General features: G+C 49.3%; 1 protein-coding gene and 1 long non-coding RNA gene across 2 annotated transcripts; one reads left to right on the top strand and one right to left on the bottom strand.

The window, feature by feature from the left end:
* Positions 1 to 514: 514 nt before the first annotated feature.
* Positions 515 to 12,079, bottom strand: LOC135320677 (GDP-fucose protein O-fucosyltransferase 2-like). The gene is made up of 6 exons (XM_064483800.1): positions 12,006 to 12,079; positions 8,366 to 8,444; positions 8,150 to 8,202; positions 7,824 to 8,051; positions 6,137 to 6,387; positions 515 to 6,010 (listed from the first exon to the last, which is right to left on the bottom strand). The coding sequence occupies exons 1-6, from the start codon at positions 12,077 to 12,079 to the stop codon at positions 5,973 to 5,975; spliced, it is 723 nt and encodes a 240-aa protein (XP_064339870.1). The 3' UTR covers positions 515 to 5,972.
* A 4,628-nt stretch (positions 12,080 to 16,707) lies between these two features.
* LOC135320743 (uncharacterized) lies at positions 16,708 to 18,386 on the top strand. The gene is made up of 3 exons (XR_010380020.1): positions 16,708 to 16,779; positions 17,127 to 17,188; positions 18,350 to 18,386. It is a non-coding gene; the product is annotated as an uncharacterized LOC135320743 (long non-coding RNA).
* The last annotated feature ends 478 nt before the right edge of the window (positions 18,387 to 18,864 follow it).

The following is an 18,864-nucleotide window of genomic DNA, read 5'->3' as shown; positions in this document are numbered from 1 at the left end:
CAGCCAACAGACCTAGGTCTTAAGTACTTTAACTCACCTGAGGGTGTTTTCCTCACTTCAGGGGCAGTGAGGACTGGGTTTCTTCACACTCCAAGAGCCCCCAGTCTGGATGCAGACAGTCTGGGTCTCCCCCCAGTTCTGCAGTTCCCGGCCACACCTGCTGCTGGTCACAGTCTGTGCTGTGTTCTCTTCCAGGACAAGAGGTGCACTCTGCCCCCAACCCCGCCCCCACCAGCGGTGGCAGAGGCGGCGGACAGGCAGGTGAGCAGGGGCCTGAGACCATCTCCGAAAATCAGTGCCTCAGAGGCCGCTGGTGACTAGAGGGGCCACGGGGCAGAAGGCAGCATGGGATGGGAGGAAGAGGAAGGCTCAGGACAAGGAGATGGAAGGGGGAACAGATAGCACTGTGAGGACCTCGGCCATGAAAGGGAAGAAAAAAGATAGTGACAGCTGAAGCGGTGTTGGCGGTAAAAGCTGCGGGCTTTTTCATTTAATTTTATTAATTACCATTACATACAGTGGCATATTTTTATTTGATTAAAGATTAGGTGCCATGTCATATAACAGGATACAGTATGTTATTATTTATTAAATAATACATAATAGTAGATATACTACCATAATATGTTCTGTTTATTTATTATCAGATAGTATATAATACGTATGTAGGTATTTATATACATAATATATAATTCATGCATCTATATAATATATAATACATAACAATGTAGGATTATGATTAATATATTTTATAACAAGATTACATAACAATAATGATGTAATATTACCCATTGTATGCCTTGGTTCATGACACAATCTCACCTTAGGTGCCTTTGAGAAGTATTTATGTATTAAAATTAATATTATAAGAAACAGTTGTGAACCTATCACCCAGCATCAGAACAGGACTATTGACAGTGACATACTGTGCCCTAACCTGCACTTGGCCTCTTCTCACAGGAAGTAACCAGCATCCTGAATCCTGGCTTACCCTTGCCTTGTGTTACTTTCACACACACAACACTTAAGATCAGTTAAAACAAATGAACTGCAGGTACATGCAGCGAAGTGGATGAATCACACACTCTATGTTAAATTGAAACAATAAGCCCTAGAAGGTAGGCGATAGTGTGCTATGCTTTTAACTGTGTATATATATGTCAACTAAACTCACTGAATTAAGAACTACAGCTAGAGTCCAGGTGGGATAGGGACAGATAAAAGGTGAGGTGAGCAGATTTGCTGCAGGTGAGCGAGTTCCTTTCCAGTAACATGTCATTCTCTCTGAAGCAGGAGGCAAGGCCATCTGCTGGGAGTCAGGGAAGAGACAGAGGGAAGCTTCGAGGTGTGCAGAGAGCAGAGAATGTTGACACCACTGAGTGATAAGTGGTGAAATGTGCTCACTAGAGAAACCCTGGAGGATTGCCTGGCAGTGGCAACACGGTGAGCATTGATTTGTAGTCTTAGAAACCTGTACTGGGAGAGCCTGCTGCCTGCAGGCTCAGAACAAATAGAGCTGGGTGAACCGAGATGGAAGTCGGCCTGGTGAGGAACTGAAAAGGTCAAGGCTCAAGGGGGTTTTGTTTGTCATAAAGAGAGTGCTGACTGTGGATGCAGAGCTGGAAGGTGGGGAAGTGGAAGTAAGAGGAATGTGGACAGGCAGGAAAGCAGAGGAGTCAGCGCATGATGCCCCAGTGAGGGTGAAGGAGGGCCAGGGAGGCTGGTGGAGAAGAAGCTGGATGGCTAGAGGTGGGCACTTAAAGGAGAGAGGCTGGACCTGGGGTGGAGACACGCCCGGGTATGAGCCTGGGGGTAGGGTGAATGGGGGGTGTCTGGCTCAGGCTGACGGAGAAGAAGACCCTAAAATGACCACACTGGGTGGAGAAGGGAGAATGAAATTTGACGTCTTGATGGTAGGAGGCGAGGCAATACAGAGCTGGTGGTCCAGGTGCTCCTGACTGAGGCAGATGAGCAGGGAGGCCAGGGTGGCAGGCACTGCTAGGAATGGACCTGGGTTTTCCAGGAGCTCCCAGGAGAGTAGGAGCAATCATCTGAAGGGGGAAAGTGAGCACAAGGAGGCAAACCCAGGCTCCTTATCAAACGGGGGTTGTGAGGGGGCAAAGTGTCAACTCCAGAGATGGTGGCCCAGAAGCAGGGACCACGGGTGAAGTGAGGGGACACTCAGAGAAGAGAGGGAGAAGAGTCTTCTGGGTGTAGGGGAAAGAGAGGCCCCAGGACAAAGGAGCACAGGGGCACAGTGATGAGGATGGACTGGCTCTATGGTGACACTGCAGGGCTGGCTGGATCTTTGTCCTGAGGGCTTAATTTGGGGGGGGCTGCTGGCCTCACGAGGACAACCCTCTCAGCAGCCTGGACAGACGCTCCCGTTCCTGAGAGCTGTGTGGCCAACACTGTTCTCGGAGGGGCTCTGCCTCCATCTTCTATCAGACTTTCCTGCCCAGCCCCCAACCGCCAGCGAGGGAACCTGGGCCTTGCAGCTGTTTCCCATGGAGGGAGACAGGCTCCTTGGAGAAGCAGGCTGATCTTACTTTTCTCCGTAACCCAGGTCCTAGCAAAGCGCCAGGGTGGCCCATTCAGAGGCTCAGATATTTAATAAATTAACTTAAAGCAGTAGAATAGCAGAGCTAGAGGAAGTGACCACTGAGCTCACAGAATTCACTGCCCACACCCCCATTCTACAGATGAGGAAACAGAGACCAAGCGGTGAAGCAGCCTTGGCCAAGGTCACGCTGCTCCTTAATGCTGGCCTGTGTCGGGCATGCCAAGTGATGAGCTGCAGTGAAAGGCCTGAGAGGGGGCTCTGGGGCCAGACAGCTTGGGTTCAAGTCCCAGGTCTGCCATTTACTAGCTGTGTGATTAATGACTGTCCTTCATGTAAAGTGCCAACTCATTGGGTTGTCGTGAACACAGAGTTCCTGGAACAGCAGGACAGAATTCTGTAAGGGTTTGCTGTTGCTTTGTTTACTATTATTATCACCAAGTGAACCCTGAAATGAAGAACAAAGACAGCAAGAATTTTTATTTTAAAGGATTTTAAAATCCGATGATGAATGTTTGATTTAGTCTATTCAAGTCTGAATTTGACCCTTATTAACAACTACACAATGGATGACTTTTGAGGAAATGTTGCTTCATGTCTTTAATTCTCACTAACGACACAGGCTATTCAACAGGAAGCAGCTTTTTTTTCCAGGAAGAGGGACAAAATGTTAACAATATCTCGGTACCTCTCGGTCCCCAGTGAATTGGTTGTGACCTGTCAACCCAACTCTGGGGAACTGCCCGCTCCTCCTGGGCTTGCTGCACTGCCCCGCGGCCTCCAGGGGGCGCTGTACGCCCACACGAATCCAGTCTCTTGGTTCATATCTTTGCTTCAGATCCCTCAAGGACTGCCCATGTCCCAGGGCCCCATCTGCCCCGCCAGCCTCGCCTGCTGGACTCCAGGACACCATCCTGGGTCTCAACCATCCTCTCCTCCTATGCCCGCCCCACTACTCTTCACTTTGTCCTTCAAATGTGGGCTCCTGTGGCTCTCCACCCAGCAGGGGTCTCCCCGTCCTCCACCTCGGGTAACTGCATCGTCCTGCACGGTGCGGTGCGTAGCAAACCCATGTGGAGTCAGGAAGAATACAGAACAGGTGCTCAGAGGGGCTGCCTTTCCCACTGCAGGGGCCCAGGAGAGCTTTCTCCCAGCTGGTTATTCACAGGCGCTGAAGCTGTAGAATCTCGATCTCACCAATTTAAAGGGCATCATCACTAATTACAAAAGCAATCATTTTTTCAGTAGCAAAAGGACAAAAGACTTTGTGCCCCGCACCTCCAACTTTCTTCTTCCGCCTTCAGAGGTGATTCTCACTCTCTGGGCAAGGGTAGAAAGCAACACACAGAATATTATTTTTCAATGTTTTCTTTCCCACTCTGAAGATTGCTTTCCCAGAACCGATGAAGGCAAGGATGGTTTGGCTTCCCTGCACTGAGGATTCAGAGACGCAGGGGGGGAGTGGGTTGGGGAGATAATTCAGCATTATTGAACCAAACAGAGACATTAAAAGTTTCTATTCTAAACAGAAAGGAAGCAGGATGCTATACAAACGGGAAACCATAGTTGGAAATGCAATAACGAGTTACAAGACAATAAACATGAAGATGGAAAAAAGAAAAAGTACATCAAAATACAAAAAGTTGGTAATGGGAGACGGTAGCATGAAAAGATAGATTTTTTTCTCTTTCTTTCTTTTTTTTTTCTCATTATTCTTAGGATGTGTTGGAGCCTACGTGATTATCAGTCTAAAGGAAATAGATATGGTAATGGGTTGATATACTTGAAAAAAAGATAACCACAAATCGAAAGCATACAATAGAGTAGCAAAAAAAAAAAAAAAAAAAGAAACAAGCTCAAAATTGCTTAAAGACTTAAACATTAGACAAGACGCTATAAATCTCTCAGAAGAAAACGTAGGCAAATTATTATTTGATATATATCTCAGCAATGTTTTCCTAGGGCATTACACCCAAGCAACAGAAATAAAATACAAAATAAACAAATGGGACCTAATTACACTTATCAGCTTTTTCACAGCAACAGAAACCATAAGCAAAACAAAAAGACAACCTATGGAATGGGAGAAAATTTTTGCAAAAGATGAGACTGAACATGGCTTAAATTCTAGACTATATAAATAGTTCATACAACTTAATAAGAAAAAAAAATAAACAACCCAATCCAAAAATGGGCAGAACAACTAAACAAGCAATTCTCCAATGAAGATATACAAATGGCCAATAGGAATATGAAAAAAAGGTTCAATATTGCTAATTATCAGAGAAATGCAAATCAAAACTACAATAAGTTATCATCTCACACTAGTCAGAATGGCCACCATTCAAACATCCACAAACCACAAATGCTGGAGAGGCTGTGGAGAAAAGGGAACCCTCCTACATTGTTGGTGTGAATGTAGTTTGGTGCAGCCACTGTGGAAAACAGTATGGTGAGTCCTCAAAAGACTAAAAAAAGACTTATCATTTGATCCAGCAATCCCATTCCTGGGCATATATCCAGAGGGAGCCTTAATTCCAAAAGATACCTGCACCCCAATGTTCACAGCAGCATTGCTTACAATGGCCAAGACATAGAAGCAAACTAAACACCCACAGACAGATGACTGGATAAAGATGTAGAATTTAGATATAGAAGAATATTACTCAGTCATAACAAAGAAGGAAATAATGCCATTTACATCAACATGGATGGACCTGGAGATTATCACACTAAAGTGAAATAACTCAGACAGAGAAAGACAAGTATCATATGATATCACTTGTATGTGGAATTTTTAAAAATGATACAAATGAACTTATTTACAAAACAAAAACACACTCACAGACTTAGAAAACTAACTTAGGAGTTTGGGATAAACAATTACAAACTACTATATGTAAAATAGACAAACAACAAAGATTCACTGCAGAACACAGGGGAAAATATTCAGTATCTTGCAACCTTTAATGGAAAAGAACCTGAAAAAGAATAGACTATGTATATGTACAACTGAATCACTATGCTGTATACCTGAAACTAACAAAACAGCTGTATATCTGAAACTAACAAAACATTGTAAATCAACCACATTTCAATTAAAGAAAAAGATAAGCTCTAAATATCTTTATTCAAAGAAAATCTTCAACTCTTACCTCTTACGGAAAGTAAAATGGGAAGCTTGAGCAGGACCAAATTATACTGAATGAGAGGTTACATACCTTCTCCAGCACGTGGCCCATGCTACACACACATCGTGTTTTCCTTCAGGTAAGTATGGCCCTTACTGCCCAGGGAGTGAGTCCTCCTTAGACAAGGCCTGTGTGGCAGTGGCCTTCTTGTCACCGCTCCATCTCACCAGGAGGCCAGGATTTTCAGAGCGGAGGGAACACAGATCTCATACACTTCAGATCTATTTCCTGAGAAAAACTATGGAAAGACCAAATTCACCTGCAGTGCGGGAAACATGAGCAGGACCCCTTAGCAGACCGACAAGCCCGAAGCAAAATGGCCCGATGTTCACATCGGAACCAGAACAACAACCGTCTGGCCCCAGTTAAACGATCACCATCTCACCTGCAATGAACGGTTCGTACTCAGTGTCAGGGATGTTTCTGTTGAGACTTGAGAGATCAAAAAAGTCAGACCAGGGAATCCGGACCTGGTGGATGTCCAGGCTCTGCCAATGGTAGAGGCGGCCCCAAGGGGGTATCACCAGCACCGATTCCTCCATTTTCAGCAGGGTCTTCAGGAGGAAGGCGATGTGGATACAGACGCTTCTACAGAGGCTGAAGCCCTCTGGAGGGTTGACGTCACACAGAATGTACCTGGCAGGGAGCAAAGGAGAGCGGGTCTTCAGGGCCAAGCCTCTGCACAGGAATCCAGGCTTAGATAGAACAGATACAATGGGAATCCCTGCACAGCACATGGCCTACACTCAAGACACGTTCACCAGCTTCTGGTTTGTATAGTGGAGGCACTGCCCACCCATCTCCATGTGGCCAATTACTTCGAGTCCGGGAGCACATGCAGAAGACATCTTGGCATCTGTCTAACAACGCTAAGTACCTGACTAGTACCTGAGCACACGTTCTCCAGGGGCTCTCAAGCTTCTTGGCCTACAGACCCCTGTACACTCTTAATTACTGAGGACTCCAAAAGGCTGCTGTTTATGTGGGTTAAATCTATCAATAGTTCCTGTGTTAGAACTTAAATAAGAACTTTAAAAAATGCTTATGATTTCACTTAAAAATAATAACAACCTACTACATGTTACCATTAATACTCTTAAGCAAAAAATAAGTATATTTTTCTAAACAAAAATCATTAATGAGAAGAAGAGCAGTGATTTTAATTTCTGCAAAACTCTTTTGGACTGGTGAGTTCTGAATTCTTTCTGCCTCTAAATTCCCTGTTTTGTGATATCACAGACAAGGTTTTCCCTGGAAATCCCCACAGGAAACTCGGGAGTGCAAGAGTGTGCAAAAGGCAGGTGACATACCGGCGTTTCTACGAAAATAGTCTTGCATCTCAGGGGCCTCAGACACACTTTGATAACTGCTGCCCTACCCTAGGAGAGACTCTCCTACACAAGAGCCAGGCAAGGGTCCTGGCTTCTTTAATGAGTTACCGCAGCCACACTCCTCCCTTCTCTGTGTTAATGTTCCCACAACCTCCATTACCGCAGATGAGGATGTAATCCTCAACTGGGGCCTCTAATCCCAGAAGACTGCCAACTTTGAGAGGGAAGGCCCATCTACCATCCCTACACTCAGCACAGTCTATTTTGAGTCAAGCCCTAGATAACTGCTAATCAGCAATGACCCTTGTCTTATTCCTGAGGTTTACCAAAGGAGCCAACATCTGGATGGAACTGAAATTTCCCTGCAGATAAACAAGGCTGATAAACCACCCCATTCCAACATCTGATTCTGGGGCTCTTCAAAACCCGGATAAGGCCCCGCTTCATAAAAGACAGGTCCTCCGCCTGCCCTTCCCGGGGGTTCTGGGAGGCCGCGGCCAAGCAGGGCTACCCGGACTCGCGGTCCCAGCCCCAGTGCCCGACGGGGAGGAAAGCCCGAGGCTGTGACCAAGCCCTGCCCCGCCCCGCCCCAACACGCTCCCCGGCACCACAGCCCTCCCCGGCCACCGCCCCAACCCCGATCCCACCCCGGCTCATGTCCGCCGGCCCCGCCAACGGCGCGGCCGTACGTTTACCGTCTGTGGGACGCCGCCCCAGACAGGATGTCAGCCGCCTACTGACCAGGCCAGAACTAGTCGCCCAGGCGAGCAAGCCTCCAGCCCCAGCAGCAAGCACCGCCATGGTCCCGGGTAGCTGCATACTTCCGGAGCCCGCTGCCCGCCCCAGAAGCTCACACCGGCCCGCGCAGAGCGCGGCGCATGTAGCCATGGCAACGCCGCGGGGCCCTCCTCTAGCGCTTGCGTCTGTGTCCTCCCGAGGCTAGACGTGAGAGGGCAGAAATTGCGGAGCCAATGGGAGCCAGGGCTCGGCCAGGACGGGGGCTGTGGGGAGGCTTATGGGGCAGCTGGGCGGGGCCGGGGCGGGCGGGGCCGAGCAGACATCCTCACCTGAATATGGCGCCGGCCGGATGCTGGGGCGGTGCTGCCACCAGTGGGCGGGGCTGCGGGGCGGTGGGGCAGCGGGGCGGGGGCACCCTCACCTGTCCGTGTGTGTGGCTCAGCCTGGGCTCCGCGGCCTCCCCTTGCACCGGACGTGGACCCAGGCTGCCGTTGGGCAAGATAGAGGACTGAGCCAAGGCACAAACGGCTGGCCAGTTAGGGCACCTGAAGTGCAGATCCGCCAGGCCCGCTGCCGGCCTTGAATACGCGCTGCTGGGCAGTTTCCAAGGAGACGGGATCTGTCCTAAGAGGGGAGATAGGGCAGGGGTGCCAGATGCCGGGTTAGGTGCGGTCTTACAGGCGAGCCACCATGAGAGGGTTTAGAGAAGCCCCTGTGTTGGCGGGGCTAGGAATTTGGGGTATGGGGTGGGGATGGTGTGTGCCATGCTCTGTGGTATCCCCAAGAACTCTCACCCCCAAGCAAGGGACCCTGCTCCCTCCACCATTCACTGCACCCCTGCCTTCCCCAGCACCACTGCCCCTGCCCCCGGAGTGTCCCATGACCTCTCCCCACACCGGGCACCATCCCTGTTACAGGTACTGAGGTACTGGTGGTTCCAGCCCGAGGGTGGGGGCTGTATCTGACCAGTTAGGATGCCTGGAGCCTTGTATGAAACCTCAGAGCATAATGCAGACGTGCACAGAGGCCCCTCAAACAGGATTCCCTGCATGGCCCTTCCACCACGGACCCACAGAGCAGCTGCCACCAGGCCAAGCCTGCTGGAAGACCGCTGTTCCCTCTCATTCTGTTCCTGATCAAGAGTGCACCGGCCACACTGCTGGGTATTTAGGGGGCCTTAGAAGAGCAGCTGGTATTTTCATGGGCAAATATTTGCTCTTTTGGGAAGATTTCAGTGCAAAGGGATGTAGGATATGCCTTTTCTGTTGCCCTGAAACTGGTGACTAGGATGCAAACTTAAGTCAAAACAGGTTTTAGAGAGAGCTGCAAAATATCTAACCCAAAGATCACTGTTCCCCAGCAAATGCAACACCACCTGGCTGGTGGGGTCCTGGTCCCTCATTCTGGAGTTTGGGGTTTGCACCCTCCAGGTGGGACAGAGCCCGAAACAGCTCTGAACACGCTCCAACAGGCTTTCCCAGCAAAAACGGCCTTTATTTTGAATCTGGGTGAAGGAACCAGCTGAGATATCTGAGTAAATCTTCCTGGGTGTAACCAGGCCTTTTATGCTGAATGAAAGAGCGGCTCTCCACATGCTAACTTCTTAGAACTGAATGTGTGTCAAAACCTTCATGCATGTAGCATGTTGGGAACAGCGTTTCATGGTGAGGGGAACTATATAACTTACATGTGTATGGGGAAGCCCTCACTCCAACCGGCTTTTCCTGTGCACACTGCCTTTATTTCGAAATTGGCTGTTGCTGAGAAATCTTGGTAAGCTTTCCTAGGTGTAACCATGCCCATTATGCTGGACGAAAGAGCGGCTCTACACTTCTTCACATCTCAGAAATGAATGTGTGTTGAAGCCGTCATTCATGTAGCGTGTTGGGAACACAGTTTCGTGGTGAGAAGAACTATGTAAATTACATGTCTATGATGAAGCAATTGCTCGAAATGGGTATTGCAGCGCATACTGCCTTTATTTTGAAACTGGCTTCTCAGAAGACCTGTGGTCTCCACTGCAGGTCTGTCTCCAAGCCCTGGGCCAGCATGGTGACTCTGCTCCCCCTGTCTATTCTGGGAGGTCTAGGGGTCCTCCATGGCCCTTCCACCATTGTTTCTTTTGGAAACACCCCACAGATGAAATGGGCCTGAGAACAGGAGAGCTGGATGCCAGCAGCCACTGCCCAGTTTGTGGCTCCTGGGAGGGGCATCTCCTCTCTGTGGGCTCTGATCTCCCCTCCCCTCTCCCCTACCCCCACCCCTCTCCTCCTGCATTTCTCGATTGATCCCTGGATAATGGTCCATACCAGGAATGACCTGGGAGAGGTTTTATGGGTCTTTAAGGGAAAAAAAAAGAAATCTTTAAACAAATTACTGAAAGTAACTTCCAGCTTTCCCGGGAAAGCCCTCTTTCCAATGTTTAAGGCTAGTTGACAGGGTGTCAAATTGCCTAACCACTCACATCTGATCAACTGCTAACTCTCTTTCCAGTTCCCCGCAGCATCCACCTCTGGTAGCTTGGCCACAAGAGGGCAAGAAAGCTCTTTCCCCATGCCAGCTCCAGCGTGGCTTTGGAGGCAGTGGAGGCTGAGAGAAAGGGCCCCGCCCTGAAGTTTGGGGGGCCTCCAGCCACAGCCAGAGGAGCAGGGGTTTTCAGAGTGCCCCAGGAGGGAAACCAGGCAAGGCTGCCTGGCCCAAGTCTTCCCTGCCCAGAGAGCCCCATGAACTGCTTTGGGCCCCACTCCCCATTTGGGCCCCCTGCAAAAAGGTACCATGGGATCCACACCTGAGAAGGCAGAAGGATGGCCCTTTGGCCTAGGGTCCCAGCAGGTGTGTCCTGTGATACCTGTGGCCACATATCTTCCTTGTCTCTCCAGGTCAGTGAAGGGTCTGTGCTGGGCACCTTGGTGCTCAGGAACATGGGAACAACTCTAAACTCAGAAGGACAGAGAGACTCTGCCTGGAACAAGGATTCCAGGGAGACGCCTTGCCCAGAACTGGGGGACTGTGTGCTGAGTAGACCCCTGGAGGCAATGTGGGGCTGTGGGGTCCTCATCAGAGAAGGGAGCAGGTGTGCTTTCCGGGGGTGGAGCCCTGCTTTGTCCAGTCATGTCCTTGTGTAAGACTCATTTACAAACACCTTCCAGTCCACCTAGGGGTGGCCTCAGAGTTGGGGGTAGAGGAGGAGAGTGAAGGGTGCAGACTTAGGGCCCCCTGACCCACCCAGGGAGCCAAGGGTCAGTGGGAACATCGTGGGAGTCTAGTGCAGGGGTGGAGGACGAGAACTAAGAACATGCCATGTCATGCAATAAAGTGACCTGTGATCACGAGACACAGGTGGCTGTACACCAAAGGAGGGAGATAGAAATTTAGACCCAAGCTCTGAGAAACTTGAGAGGGGCTGGAGGGTCCCAGGAGCCCTGAGGAACAGCTCTTCTAGGGGCACAGATATCCCAATAAACACATTTCTCATGGATGCTTTTTGGGGTGCAGAGTGAATTACCAGGATCCTAAAATTAGTATGGAATCCCACCCCCTTTTTCATCACGATTCCTGGCAATAAATTGCTGTCATTTGTTCCTGGACATGCACAGGGGAGGTGACTGCTGTGGTGGTCACTGCAGGACTAGAATCTTCTGGTGTGGGCTCTGTGACCATAGAAACCCAGGGGGATTTCTTAACGGGAGCACCTGGAGACCATGCCTGCAAGGACCACCCTCATGGGATGGCCAATGAGCCCGTGGTACCCAGGTCACCAAGTGACGAATTTGTGAGGTTGCCTGGGGTAACCTGGGGACATGTAGGTTTCTGTGGTCAGCACGTGGGCCCAGCACTGCGGGATGGTCTGCACAAAGAGGGGCCTGCCCTCCTGATGATGGCTTCTAACACCTGCAGGGAAACTTCTCCTTGGGCTCCTGGAGGTCCATATTGAGACCGTCCTGCCAGCCATGAGGGATCACCTTCCCCTGATGCAGAGGCAGACCTCTCCCCCTTGAGGCCCAGGGGACACCTGGCTCAGGTCCCAACTGTGTGCCCTGGACACACAGAGCCCCAGATCTCTGGCACAGACTGGGGTGTGGTTGTGTCAGGGCAGGAAATTCCCAGGGAAGGGGCTCATTCAGGGACAGAGGCCACTCTGCAGGGATACTGGACCTGGCAGTGATACACTGCTTCAGAACTTACCTGGGCTGGGTTTCCAAGCTGTGGGATGGAAGGGCCTCTCCTTCCTGCGGTGCAGAGGGGGGAACTAGATCCATCGTCAATGTCAGCCCTGAAAATGGAGGCTGCACTACATCCAATCCTGGAAAGAAAAATCAGGCCCCTCCAGTCCAGGTGACTCAGAAAGTCATTCAGCAATGTTCGGGGCCCCCAGTTTAGGCTTTGAATTAGAGCTGAGCGGCTCAGGAGGCCAGATCCCTGTCCGTGGCTCCAGGAGTAGGCTTTCTGCTGGGGGCAGGATCCTCACAAACACCTGTGTCTTTTTGGGACATTCCCCTCTGACCAGCTGGGAGGCAGGGTGCAGTTGTGGGAAATGGTGTTTCCATGAGCAGAGGGCCACCAAGTGGTGGGGGCACAGGAGACTGTGAGAATGAGTCCCGCAAAATTTCTGGAATCAAAAAACTGGCAAATGTGAAAAAGTGCATAATTTGTTTTATCGAACAGGCTGCTTATGTACGTTTGGAGGGCCAGGTTCAAAGACTCTGCATCCATCCAGGACAATAGCATCAAGAGAAGAACAGAGAGAGCAGAAGGAGATCTGGGGTTTCCCCCAGGAATGAGGTGGAACAGGGATTTCTGCAGATTTGCAAGGCGTCCCCTACCACTGAGCATGGGGTTACAACCCCACGTGACCACCGTCGTGTTTGGCTTGGGCTCTGGATCTGGCCTGCTCATTTATTCTTCCAGCTGAGTTCCAGAAACTCAGAGGGTGGACTTTGAGGGGCTGCGTTTGGAACCTAGTGAGGAGCTGGATGGTCCTTTATATTGAGTCCCTTCAGCCTAATCACCATAGCTGAATCCCAACACCCCCCAGGCACCCAGGGTGGCTGTGGAGGGAGAGAAAGCCTGGCAGGTGACCTAGGGGTCCCACTGCTCTGTCCCTCCCTTGTCTTCATTCCCTTTCACCCCAGAAGGTGTGATTGTCTCGTGTCATGGTGGCCACCGTAGTGTCCCTCCCAGCAATCTCTCTTCTCCATCAGGTGGGGTTCCCAACCCCGCTCAGCCTTCTCTCTGCATGGATGCTGAAGGACCAGGACCACCTGAATTTCTGAGCTTGAGCAGTAAGGTGGAAACAAAGAAACCAATGGAAACAAAGAAGCAAGTCATTGTGGCAAAACTGCCCACCACAGAGAAGCTGCCCTGAGTGGAAGGGAGGGTGTGGGCATGCCCATTTGTTTCCTGTCTCCCAGTGCTCTTAGCTTTCTTATTGCAGACCTGCATGGTTACAACAAAATGATCTGCAAAACTGAAAATATTTACTCTCTCGCTTTTACAGAAAAGGCTGGCCAGCCTCTGGTCCGGTACCAGGCAAGTGATTGGAGTCACTTTCCAGTTTGGAAACATCTGGGCAGGCCCAGGTTTGCAAAAGTCTTTAAGAGTAGTTACGGAGATTTGCTTCTAAAATTCTTTACGGCTGTATATACTTCTGAGATGCGGTTGTGCTGTGTAATTCTGAGCCGGGATTTTCTCAGACTGTTTCTCACTTCTTATACCAGACATTCCTAAATTCCAAGGGGAACTGTATATTAAGGAAGCCATGGAATTTAGGAAAAGGATACAGATCTCATTTCCTTTTAAGCATCAGTGTACCTCCATCATGGCAGTATTGGTTATGAGTTATTGATAGGGGAATTAAATAGTAACCAGATTAATAGAAAATAGGGGATTTTAGGTACACAGGTTCATCTTTTCAACATTTTTTGTAATATTTGCAGTTTAAGATGGCCATTCCTGAGAAACAGATAGCCTCTTAGAATGAAATAGCATTTCCTCTGAACCATACTTAATTTTTATTTCGTAGACAGCAGGAAGGGTAATCACACATCACACATTTGGGGACGTCAAAGAGAAAATGTAACTTTCTGGGAGCACACTCCCCCATCTCCCCCTGCTCTTTTCACTGTCCCATTCTCCCTGGAAGGCTCTTTCTTATCTTCTTCTCATGGCTCCAGTAACTCTTTCTTCCTCCTCGTCCCTCAGCTGGTAAGGTTACTTTTCTACTTTGAACAAGCAAACAAGCCAACAGAAGAGAAGTTTCACAAGCAACTCCCAGCACATCCGCTCACCTAGTGTTGTCTGTGACCTCACTCTCGGTGCCCCACCTCTTATTACAGGTGACATCGAAAGCCAATTCTTCGAAAAGTCCCCAGGGCCCCATCCCTCCCATCTTCTCTGGGTTGTCACTCCCAAAACCATCCTCTCTTTCACTACCTCATCTATTTTGTTCTCCTGCTAGTTGGCTCCCATCAGTATAAAAACGTCCATCTTCTTAAAAGAAACAAACAGCACTCCTTGACCCTAATTCACCCCCACCAATTGCCACCCTGTGTCTTTGCAGCAAATCTTTAAGGAGTTGTTTAAACTCACTGTCTGCATCTTCTCTTGAGCCATCCCCTTTTACACCCACTCTGTCTCTTCCCCTGATCCCTCGCTCTATGGAAACTGCCCTGTCAAGGCCATCAGTGACCACACGTTGCTAAATATAGCGGTCAATTTTCAGTCCTCATCATGCGTAGACCCTAGGCAGCATTTGACCCAGCTCTTCCATCCCTCCTCCCCCGTGTTCCTGCTTCACTTAAACTCCAGCCCATCGCTCTGTCTGCTTTCTGCTTTTGGTCTACTTGCTGGTCCTTTGCCAATGTCTCCTCTTTTTCCCAAACATACACTGTGGGTGTGCCCCAGGGTTGGCTCCTGGGCCTCTCATCTCTCTCTCTGCTATTCCTTTGGTGGAAGTAACCCAGCCTTGGAAATTGGCATGCCATCAATTTCTCGATTTCTCCAAAACTCCCTGATTTGCCCTTTCCATCTGGACCTTTATCCCTGAGACTCACATTCTTTTTCTTTCATTAATCTTGCTTTCACATTCATACATATGTTCTACTATGTAATTACTTTTCCAAATTTTGTATCAATAAATATATATATCATGTAAAATGCTCAAATCTGTATTATTTCCACTAAGATGCTTATTCTACCTTAGAACCTTTCTGCATTTCTGTATTTATGTGAAAAAAGCAAATAGCATTTCTGCAAGCCTCATAGTTAAACAGTGTGTTTGTTTGGGGCTATTATGTAACATGAAATAATGATACATTAACATAGTCCTTTTTCATTTACTTTTATGTAACACCAAGATGAGGTTTTTGCACTGAAGACTGGTTTTATTGAAATTTTACCTACGTTATGGACAGTCAGTTTATGTGAAAGCCCTCATTTCTCTCCTTTCTGATATATTTTCCATTTGGCGATATATAACATATACCTTGGCATGAAACAAACTTCCCAAATCATTCACATAATACAATTAATACATTTAAATTATATTTTTTAAATGTTAAATAGAAAAAGAAAACAGACTCCTCTACCTATTAGGCATTTCTGTGGCAATATGTAATACACCCCTTAACCATGACATTGAAGAACTGAGCTGATACCAGCCCCTTTCAACCTGCTCAGCCCCACCTTGTCCCATCCCTTGTGGATGGAGAGGACATCCCTCCCATTGTCCAGGTCCAGATGTTGGAACAATGTTCTTTCTGTCTTTCTCTTACACACACAGACAGCAAGTCCAGCTTGTTAGAAAATTCTGGGTATTCTGTCTTCATTAACCACCTGCTCCCTGCTCCCCGCCCTCCTAAGAGCCACCTTCAGCCCTTCCTGGACACCAATAGCCTCCTGTTTCCATCTTTGCTTTCCTACAATCTCTCATCCACACAGAGTCAGAGGGAGCCTGCAAAAGCATACATTGATGGGGTGGGTTTAGTTCAGTGGTAGGGCGCATGCTTAGCATGCAAGAGATCCTGGGTTCAAAAATGATTATAAATCAATAAAAAATGTTAAAAAAAAAAGAGATCCTGGGTTCAATCCCCAGCACCTTCATTAAAATAAATAAATTACCTCCCACAAAAAAACACAAACACAAAAGCTTAAGTTGGACTATATCACCCCTCCCCTCAAAACTCACTAAACGGGTCATCATTTCATTAGGAGCCAAAGTCGTCACAAAGGCCTCAGGACCCGGCGTGCTCTGCCTCTCTGCCCACACTCTCCCCCTCACTCAGGGGGCCTCTGGCTCCGGCTCTTCCTTCTTCCTCGGGATCCATTCTGCTTCAAGTTCATTACTCCGTGAGATCTGCCAGGATTGCCTTATTCCCTCCTGCCTGCCTCCCACCCCACCGCCATCACCGGAGTTTGCTCATATCACTCTTTTTTTTTTTAATTTTTCCAAGCTCTTACTACCCCCAACATGCTGCCTGTTTCCTCTACTAAAACTCTGAGCCCCCAGTGATGGGGAGTCATGTCTATTTTGTTGACTGATAAAGCCCGAGAACCTTGTGAATTGGTCTAGTTAGGAGATTCCCGTACGTAGTAGGAGCTTATACACATTTGCTGAATGACTGTAGATACCCTGGTCCAATCCGATGGAGCACTTCTGTGTCCTGCTCAAAGAATAACTGTCCTGTCCACCTGAGAGGGGGTGACAACTTCCTTGGTGATCAAAGGCAAGATCTTTTTGCTTTATGCTGTTAACCTTAGGCGGGGAGATTGGGGGATCTTCATATATATTTTTAAATTTGGTTCACTCTGCAGTTTGTCTTTGGTCTCTGTATAATTTTGAGAAACTCTTTATGAGTGATCATTCTTCCATCAGATTGAACAGGATCCAGGGGGAAGGACCAAGCCTGTCCCATCGGCCATCCTATGTGTCATGTCCTGGGACCCAGTGGATGCTCAGCACGTAAGTGAACAGACTGGAGTGAGTGAAGAGATGGGAGCATCTCCTTATTGTGGTGGCTGCTCTCTGTCAGATGCCTTGAGATTTGAGGAAGGGTTTACAAGTGCGGAGAGGGGAGATCAGGTCCTCTGTGCTCTTCCTGAGTGCCCTGGCTTTACCCATTCCCCCAGCCCACTCTGGGCAGCCAAGTTGAGGAGCTGGGCCACTGGAGGTTGTGCTGATCAATAATCCACCTTCACCCCAAGTCCGGGGGGTAGGGACCCCTGGTTGTAGTCTCTGGAGTCAGGTCCTTGGAGGAATTCCTCACTGAACTATGTTTTGGACCTTTTATTTTTCTCTATAACCTCCAGCTGAAGAAGATTGTCTTAGACACATGGAAGCTGAGGACGCCTACTGTCCCCTCGGAACCCAGGTGGGGCTGGGAGTCTGCTGTTTGTATAGCTGGTGGGCTCGTGTTGCTTTGGGCATCCCTGTGTCTGAATTCCTGCAGTACACTCGGTGGTAGGGAAGGGGTGCCTGGCAGGGAGGGAAATGGGTCGGGAGACTGCACAGCTGGGGAGATGTTAACCTGGGGTGTGCAGGAGCCTGCTGATGCATGGCATCTCGGTTCAGGGAACTCTTCACGCTCAGAGGGGTTCCCACTCCCGCAGGGGCCATTTGATCAGGATGCTGGGCTGTCAGGGGACCGCAGGGGTCCCAGTGAGGATTACAGTGCCTTCAGGCAATGGGAAATGAGGGGTACAGCGGCACTTGAATTAACTGTGCACCCAAACCCAGCCCCCACCTCTTTCAGCCTTTATCCTTATCTGCAAAACTGGAATTTTATTAACCATCCCGCGGGGTCGTTGATGGGCTAGGACAGACTAGACAGTCAGGAGCTGGAATTCCTCTGTCCCCTGATTGTTTTCCTTCTTTCTGACTATTTGCTCTCACAAGCTCAGTCTCTCTGTCTCTCTCTCTTTCACTTCTAACTTTCTCTCATGCTCTGGTTTCATTTGACTTCCAACCACCGCCCCTCACCCTCGCCAATCCCCAGATGAGTGAACTTGATTTCTGTGTGTCAGTTCCAAATTCCCAGGAAAGATGCTCTGTCTCCATCTGGATCTGTTGTCCAACCCATCAGTTGTGGCCAGATGAGGGAGTCCCTCTGGGACCAGTGGAGGGTCTCCGCCCAGCCCCCCAGCCACCACTTTGGGAGCACATATCTCTCCAAGGAGGAGGTACTGGCTGTGACCTTGTGTCAGTATGAATTTATGTCTCCTCCTTCCCCACCTTCATCCTCCTAAACAAAGATGAAAATTAAACACTCCCGGGATTTGTGTCATGGAACACGCAGGGTGGGGGCTAAGGGGGCTGGAATCTCTGCTGCATTTAAGGGGCTACAGTGAATCCCCAATGAGAGCCTGCAAAGGGAACACCACCACAGCCACCTGGCACTTAGGGTGCTGAGTCTGCGTGATGTTGAGCTAGGCTTCTGACCACAGCTCAGGGGTCTGGTCTGACCAGTTAGCCTTTGAAACCAACCAGCTTTGGATTCCTCAATCCCTCCCTGAGGTTTTACCCGAACCACCAGCTTCTGCATCTCTGAAGACAGATGATGAGGACCCTTCACGTAAGCCGTTCGCACAGCCCTGTGCAGGCCTTTGTGCTGCACGGTCTGCCTGGCGAGATAACTGAGGTTGGTATTTTACTGATGTTAGAAATAGTCTGGTTTCCCTATGTACTGTTTCATTGAACAAGCAACAGAAGCCACTTCTCGCTGATAAAAGCAAAAAGGGACTTAATGAGAAGATGCTGGGAGGGTGTATGGATTGGCCAGGACCGGAGCCAACCCAGGAGCTGTAGGAGGTGTTAGGGAACCCCAGGCACCAGGCCGGGCTGGGTGCTACCGGGCCCCCTGCCACCCAAGAAGGGACCCCTCTCCACCCGACCCTCCACCTCACTCACTGCAGGTTCACATCCCGGCAGGGCCAGGTCACACTGAAGCCACCAGCACACACCTCAATGGGGGAGTTGGCCCCTTCTCAGCTGAGGGCGTGCCTGGTGTGGGGAGAGGCCCAGTTAGAGGAAGGCGGTTCCCCTACTGTT

The sequence above is a fragment of the Camelus dromedarius genome, unplaced genomic scaffold (genome assembly GCF_036321535.1).
Source record: "Camelus dromedarius isolate mCamDro1 unplaced genomic scaffold, mCamDro1.pat HAP1_SCAFFOLD_114, whole genome shotgun sequence".
Taxonomy (NCBI): Eukaryota; Metazoa; Chordata; class Mammalia; order Artiodactyla; family Camelidae; genus Camelus; species Camelus dromedarius.
Note: the sequence above shows the minus strand (reverse complement) of the source record. Positions and strands in the feature narration are given on the sequence as shown.